Raw genomic sequence first — 8,369 nt, forward strand, 5'->3', positions numbered from 1 at the left:
AAAATAGAGATCTTTTTCGAACCATTCTCTTGTGATTTAGTCCCTAATGATCTACTGTTAGGGTATAAACCAACCTAAGACATAATGGAAAATGTAACTGATCGCACTTTCCATAAGTTATACACTACCATACCATTGTTTTCCAGTTTTACTATGATTTACCATGTTTGTTAGTCAATCCAACCTGTGTGATATCACCTTTAATTCTATCCATCTAGCCATGTCCTTCTCAGATGTGGCAGAGTCCATCCATATCATGACTCCACTTAACAAGTCATCTGTAAGAGAGTTTGTATTGACGGGAATTACCAATGACCTACATTTACAACATATCCTATTTCTTTTGTTTCTGCTGATTTACCTTATAAGTCTTATTAGCAATACAAGTATCATGGTAACAATCCTGATCATAAATGACCTTCATAGTCCAATGTATTATTTTCTCAGCAATCTGTCCTTCTCAGATCTTTGTTATTCTACAGTAATTTCCCCTAAAATGTTGTTTGATTTTTTTCTGGAAAAGAAGTTGATCTCATTTATTGGCTGTGTACTTCAGTTGTATTTCTTTGCAGTGTTTGCCAGCACTGAATGCTACATTTTGTCTACTATGGCCTATGATCGCTATGTTGCAATATGTCACCCTCTTCTGTATGTATTAATAATGAATGGAAGAAAATGTGTGATTCTAACTCTTATTATTTATATTGGTGGTTTATGTACTGCGAGCATCCATACATCATGCACATTCATATTGCCATTTTGTGGACCTAATGTCATTAACCATTTCTACTGTGACATTCCTCCGCTCATGGAGCTCTCTTGTGCTGATACATTCATGAGCAAGACTATTATATTTGGTGTAGTCCTTTGTCTTGGTCTTTTTTCAGTAATTGTCGTACTAGCCTCATATATTTATATATTTTTCACTATATTGACAATTCACTCATCAGAAGGAAGGCACAAAGCATTTTCTACATGTTCTTCTCATTTGCTTTGTGTCGCCTTATTTTATGGAACAGTTTTCTTCATGTACCTCCGTCCAGCTTCTAAATATTCTGTCACACAAGACAAAATAGTATCTGTATTCTACACAATGATTATCCCTATGATGAACCCCATAATCTATTGCTTACGAAACAAAGAAGTCAAAGAGGCCATAAAATCTTGCATTAGAAGTTAACTAGTACACAAATAATAAATACCATTAAATGTACGGCACAACCCAAAAATTATTATTTGTGAGGAATTTAAAAAAACAAACACACTTTTGGAACTTTTAAGGTTTCTTTTTTATGCAGTGCACTTTAAGATAAAACGGATGTGTTGTCTTTATTCTGTCGGTCAATACGATTAAAACGATACCCAGGTTTACATGCTTTTCTATTATTGTACTGCTTTTAAAAAAAGTCTAACTTTTATAACAAAATGAGTATGCTTAAATGGGCACTGTCATGAACTTTTTTTTTTAATACGTTGTAGTACTGATGTACTACAACATATTTCTAATATACTTTAATTATTTTTATGTAATTAAAATACTTTATTTTAATGTTGAAATCCGGCCGCTAGGGGTCTCCCTCCTAGTGGCCGGCTGCAGCCTGCTGTGACTTCACAGATGAATTCGGACCGATCCCGGCCGGGCATCGGTCCGAATTCTGTCAGGCTGAGCTCTCTCCCTGCCTGTCAATCAGACAGGCGGGAGTGAGTGCTATGAACTATGAGAATCCACGCAGGCTCCCTGGCCTCGCACGCCAGCCTCGGCTCCTGGCTCCCGATGTAAGGTAACATTTCAGCCTCCACTTTATTCTTTTGAGGGCGAGCGGACGGATGGTGCGGGTGTGCGTGGCAGAGTTCGGGGGAGCGGGATGTGCGTCAGGATGCCTCCAGTTGTTTCCTCACTATAACTCCCAGCATGCCCTGACAGCCAATAGATGTCAGGGCAAGCTGGGAGTTGTAGTGGTGAAACAGCTGGAGGCACCCTGTATAGATGAACTAAGGGCGTAAGTGTTGGCCCCAGTAGGCATCAGTGATGTTGTGCCTGCTGGGGAAGTCTGCCTGGTAGTGAGCACACTACCAGGCAGACAAAAAGGCCTTTTTAATATAGTAAAAAAAAAATGAAGGCAGGGAGGGGGTAAGGGATAGATGGGCAATAGACAGGGACACCAGAGTGTATAAGAAAAGGATGGTGGGGGCTACTCTTTAATATTGCCCTATTCTGGCCCTATAACTTTTTTTTTTTCCTGTATAAAGGGCTGTATGATCAGTAGTTTTTATCTAATATATAAACGAGAAAAAACAACAAGAGGTGCGCCCCTAATGAGGACCGTTTGACAATGATAAAAGGGTTAACGTAAAGATGGGTTCTTACCCCTAGGTGTTGCGCTCAGAGCACAACACCTAAAGTAGCGTCTATGTGTAGTAAATAAAGGGAAACCGCTGCCACGAGGAACAACCCGGTGTGACGTCCGTCAGTCCGGTAAGTAGCAATGGAGATAAATACGTGGATAAGTTCCTCTCAAGAAGGCGCTGGTACCCAGGGATGGAGATAAACTTCTTTATTGGCAACGCGTTTCGATCCCGAACCGGGATCTTCGTCAGGCATCACGAAGATCTGACGAAGACCTGACGAAGATCCCGGTTCGGGATCGAAACGCGTTGCCAATAAAGAAGTTCATCTCCATCCCCGGGTACCAGCGCCTTCTTGAGAGGAACTTATCCACGTATTTATCTCCAGTAGTTTTTATCGGCACCACACTTGCACATTTGACTTTTTGATCACATTTTATTCCATTTTTTATGGGATGTGATGAGACCAAAAAATCAGCAATTCGATTTTGGCATTTTTTTTTTTTTACATTTATGCCATTCACCATATGGGATGATAACAGTATATAGTAATATTTCTGACATTTCCGCATTTAAGGTGATACTAGGAGCTAAAAATGTACTGACGTTTTTTTTTATTATGGAAAAATGCTTGATAAGCACTTTTCTCATTGTTTTCTATTCCCATTTTTGGTTTATCTTAACCCCTTAAGGACGCAGCCCATTTTGGCCTTAAGGACACAGCCAATTTTATTTTTGCCTTTTCTTTTTTTCCTCCTCGCCTTCAAAAATCCATAACTCTCTTTTATATTTCCATTCACAGACCCATATGAGGGCTTGTTTTTTGCGTGACCAGTTGTACTTTGTGTTACGCCGAGCGCTCCGGGTCCCTGCTCCTCCCCAGAGCGCTCGTGGCGTTCCCCTCTCTGCAGCACCCCGGTCAGACCCGCGAATCGCATCCCAAGCTACTCACCTGTCCCCGGCTGTCACGTCCTGGCGCGCGCAGCTCCGCTCCTTAGGGCGCGCGCGCGCCAGTTCTCTAAGATATAAAGGGCCAGTGCACCAATGATTGGTGCCTGGCCCAATCAGTCTAATTAGCTTCCACCTGCTCCACGTCCATATAACCTCACTTCCCCTTCCCTGCTTTGCCGGATCTTGTTGCCCTTGTGCCTAGAGAAAGCGTTTAATGTGTTTGCCATACCAGTGTTCCAGACCTCTTGCTATCACCATTGACTACGAACCTTGCCGCCTGCCCTGACCTTCTGCTACGTCTGACCTCGCCTCTGTCTAGTCCTTCTGTCCTACGCCTTATCAGCAGTCAGCGAGGTTGAGCCGTTGCCGGTGGATACGACCTGGTTGCTACCGCCGCAGCAAGTCCATCCCGCTTTGCGGCAGGCTCTGGTGAATACCAGTAGCAACCTAGAACCGGTCCACCGGTACGGTCCACGCCAATCCCTCGCTGACACAGAGGATCCACATCCAGCCTGCCGAATCCTAACAGTAGATCCGGCCATGGATCCCGCTAAGGTCCCGCTGCCAGTTGTCGCTGACCTTACCACGGTGGTTGCCCAGCAGTCTCAACAGCGCAACTAGGACAACAGTTCGCCCAACAAGGACAGCAGCTGTCGCAGTTGACCGCCATGCTACAGCAACTTCTGCCTCAGTTACAGCAGCAACCATCTCCTCCGCCAGCTCCAGCACCTCCTCCGCAGCGAGTGGCCGCTCCTAACCTCCGCTTGTCCCTGCCGGACAAATATGATGGGGACTCTAAACTCTGCCGTGGTTTCCTGTCTCAATGTTCCCTACATTTGGAGATGTTGTCGGACCAATTTCCCACAGAACGGTCAAAGGTGGCTTTCGTGGTTAGTCTCCTGTCTGGGAAGGCCTTGTCATGGTCCACACTGCTCTGGGACCGCAACGATCCTGTCACTGCCACTGTTCAGTCCTTCTTCGCTGAGGTTCGTAGTGTCTTCGAGGAACCAGCCCGAGCCTCTTCTGCCGAAACAGCCTTGCTGAACCTGGTCCCAGGAAATTCTTCTGTAGGCGAATACGCCATCCAATTTCGTACCCTCGGCTCTGAATTATCTTGGAACAACGAGGCCCTCTGCGCGACCTTTAAAAAAGGCCTATCCAGTAACATCAAGGATGTGCTGGCCGCACGAGAAATTCCTGCCAACCTGCATGAACTTATCCATTTGGCCACCCGCATTGACATGCGTTTTTCTGAAAGACACCAGGAGCTCCACCAGGAAAAGGACCTTGATCTCTGGGCACCTCTCTCCCAGTATCCTTTGCAATCTACCCCTGTGCCTCCCGCCGAGGAGGCTATGCAAGTGGATCAGTCTCGCCTGACCCATGAAGAGAGGACTCGCCGCAGAGATAAAAATTTATGTCTGTACTGCGCTAGTACCGAACATTTCCTAGTGGACTGCCCTTTTCGTCCTCCCCGTCTGGGAAACGCACGCACGCACCCAGCTCACGTGGGAGTGGCGTCTCTTGGTAGGAAGTCTGCTTCTCCACGTCTCACTGTGCCCGTGTGGATTTCTCCTTCTGCCAACTCGTCCTTCTCAGCTGTGGCCTTCTTGGACTCTGGTTCTGCGGGAAATTTTATTTTGGCCTCTTTTGTTAATAGGTTCAACATCCCTGTGACCTGTCTCGTCAAGCTGCTCTACATTTCCTCGGTCAACGGAGTAAAATTGGACTGCACTGTGCGTTACCGCACAGAACCCCTGCTTATGAGCATTGGACTGCATCACGAAAAAATTGAATTTTTTGTTCTGCCCAACTGCACCTCTGAAGTCCTCCTCGGTCTGCCATGGCTCCAACGCCATTCTCCTACCCTTGACTGGACCACCGGGGAGATCAAGAGGTGGGGTGCTTCTTGCCACAAAAAATGCCTCACGTCTGCTCCCAGTCCTGTCAGTCAAACCTCAGTGTCTCCTCCTATACCAGGTCTCCCAAGGCCTATCAGGACTATGCCGATGTTTTTTGCAAAAAAGATTTTGCCTCCTCATAGCCCTCTTCCTGGTAACACTCTGCCCCGTGGCAAGCCTCACCCTCTGCCCCCCCTCCCCATTTCTTCTGGACTGCCTGCCGTTGATGAGTTTACCCAGGACATCTCTGTCTTCCAGAAAGAAAATCAAGAATCGCTCCCAATGGCCTCGTCCCATGTGAAGCGACAAGCGGACAAAAAGAGGGGGAGACCTAAGGGGGGGGTACTGTTACGCTCGCGGCATTCCCCTCTCTGCAGCGCCCCGGTCAGACCCGCTGACCGGGAGCGCTGCACTGACACTGCCGGCGGGGATGCGATTCGCATAGCGGGACGCGACCGCTAGCGAATCACATCCCAAGCTACTCACCTGTCCCGGTCCCCGGCTGTCACGTCCTGGCGTGCGCGGCTCCGCTCCTTTGGGCGCGCGAGCGCCAGCTCTCTAAGATTTAAAGGGCCAGTGCACCAATGATTGGTGCCTGGCCCAATCAGTCTAATTAGCTTCCACCTGCTCCACGTCCATATAACCTCACTTCCCCTTCCCTGCTTTGCCGGATCTTGTTGCCCTTGTGCCTAGAGAAAGCGTTTAATGTGTTTGCCATACCAGTGTTCCAGACCTCTTGCTATCACCATTGACTACGAACCTTGCCGCCTGCCCTGACCTTCTGCTACGTCTGACCTCGCCTCTGTCTAGTCCTTCTGTTCTACGCCTTCTCAGCAGTCAGCGAGGTTGAGCCGTTGCCGGTGGATACGACCTTTGTGGCGGGCTCTGGTGAATACCAGTAGCAACCTAGAACCGGTCCACCGGTACGGTCCACGCCAATCCCTCGCTGACACAGAGGATCCACATCCAGCCTGCCGAATCCTAACACTTTGTTATGACAAACCCCAAACATTATTTTTTGTGTAAGGAAATTTAAACGAAAATCACAATTTAGCAATTTTGGGGGGGTTCGTTTTCACGCTGTACACTTTACGGTAAACATTACCGGGGAGATTTATCAAAACCTGTGCCCAGTTGCCCATAGTAACCAGATTGCCTTTTTATTTTTAACAAGGCCTCTGAAAAATGAAAGTAGCGATCTGATTGGTTGCTATGGGCAATTTTGATAAATCTCCCCCTACATGTTTTCTTTATTCTCTGGGTCAATATGATTAAAATTATTTCCATGGTAACATACATTTCTAATATTTTACGGCTTTTAAAAAATCTCAAACTTTTTTTTACAAAATCAGTTTGTTTAAAATTACCCTATTTTGACCACCTCTAACTTTCTTATTTTTCCGTATTCATGGATGTGTGAAGGCTAATTTTTTGCACCATGATTAACATTATATTTTTATACTTCGGACATTTATGCACGTGGTGATACCAAATATGTTTATTATTCATCGTTTTTTAAGCTTTTTTTGTATTAAAATGGGGAAAAGGGGTGATTTAAAACTTTATTGGGGGAGGGGCTTTTTCACTTTTTTTATTTTTATTTTTTTTAAACTTTTTTTTTACATTAATTTAAAACTTTTTTGGTCCCCATAGGGGACTATTTATAGCAATCATTAAATTACTAATACTGTTAAGTGCCATGCATAGGGCATAGCACTGATCATTATTATGGGCAATCTTCTGCTCTGGTCTGCTGGGAGGCAAATCAGTGCAGAAGGACCCTGGGAGATGGACGGAGGCAGGTGAGGGGACCTCCGTCCACTATCTTGGCTGATCCGATCCCAGCGGCAGTGCCGCGGGCGATCAGATCAACCATTTTAAGTGTCACACTGCAGCAGATGCCGTGATCTGTATTGATCACGGCATCTGAGGGGTTAATGACAGACATCAGCGTGATTGCTGATATCTGCCATTACCGGCGGGTCCGCGGCTGCTGAGCATTGTGGTCAGACTGGAAACTACACAACTTCCTTTATAGCTTACAGCAGCTGATAAGTACTGGAAGGATTAAGATTTAAAAAAAGTTATTTACAAATCTGTTTAATTTTCTGGCCCTGTTTCATTTTAAAACACTTGTTTTCCACCAGAGTACCTCTTTAATACACCCTTCTATTCCTAAGAAATAAGGGGTTATACTTTGATAATTTAGGGAATTAGTTGTGAACTTAATTTTAAAAATGTAAATATTAGGTGAATGACAGGGTTATACAGTCAGGGGTGTGAATGTTGTACATTGAGGGGCATATACATACACCTAATATACACCCCCTGACTGTATAATCCTGCTCATAACCTGATATTCACTCCCATTATTAAGATGAAGTTCACACTCATCTGACTGATTGCACGAAATGTCAGACAAACTAGAAACTCACATTTCTAAGGAATGGAAGGGCATCTCAAGAAACTGTAATCAGGGCACCTTAAGTAATAAAGGTAGGTAAATACTTATTCTCGTATGATTTTACCTGGTTATGGTGGGTGCAGTCACAGAGAGAGATAGACAGAGAGAGACACAGACAAAAAAAGAGAGAGTCAGACAAAAAAAAAAAAAAAGAGAGACACACAGAGAGAAACAGGCAGACGAAGATACAGACAAACAGACAGTGTGTGAACAGGAGCCTGAATCCTGCAGAATCCCGAAAGCCTTATCCTATCAATAAGCTCCACAGCAGGCTTAGCGCAAATCCTATAGGGGCTATACAAAAATCCACAGCAAAGTGATCATTAACAGTCTTGATCTGTTAGCTGATCTTAAGGTGTCATCCTGTCCATTGCTACAGAACCCTTCTCTTGTACTACAAATACCAGAAAGCCTTTTTGAAGGCTTATACAAAAAAACTGAACAACTACTAAACTAAGGAGAGCTGTGGCTGACCTGCATGAGAGCAATACATATTGAAAGTACCAAAAATACAGCATAGCGCCTTTACTTACATTTTCTGGAATTAACCACCACACACACAGTATACTTACGGGTTGTAACATAACAGTGTAATAAATGGCGTGTGCATTTAACACATATTAGCCTTGTAAAGCCACTTAACATATATCTTCTTGATTTTCTCAAACATGCATTATATCTACCTGGTTGTGACATAGCAGCACAAT

At 44.9% G+C, this 8,369-nt stretch overlaps 1 protein-coding gene across 1 annotated transcript; it reads left to right on the forward strand.

Annotated features, from left to right (window-relative positions):
• The first annotated feature begins 256 nt into the window (after positions 1 to 256).
• LOC130358851 (olfactory receptor 1002-like) lies at positions 257 to 1,180 on the forward strand. The gene has a single exon (XM_056562728.1). It carries the CDS (start codon positions 257 to 259, stop codon positions 1,178 to 1,180), a length of 924 nt encoding a protein of 307 aa, XP_056418703.1.
• The last annotated feature ends 7,189 nt before the right edge of the window (positions 1,181 to 8,369 follow it).

The sequence above is a fragment of the Hyla sarda genome, chromosome 2 (genome assembly GCF_029499605.1).
Source record: "Hyla sarda isolate aHylSar1 chromosome 2, aHylSar1.hap1, whole genome shotgun sequence".
Taxonomy (NCBI): Eukaryota; Metazoa; Chordata; class Amphibia; order Anura; family Hylidae; genus Hyla; species Hyla sarda.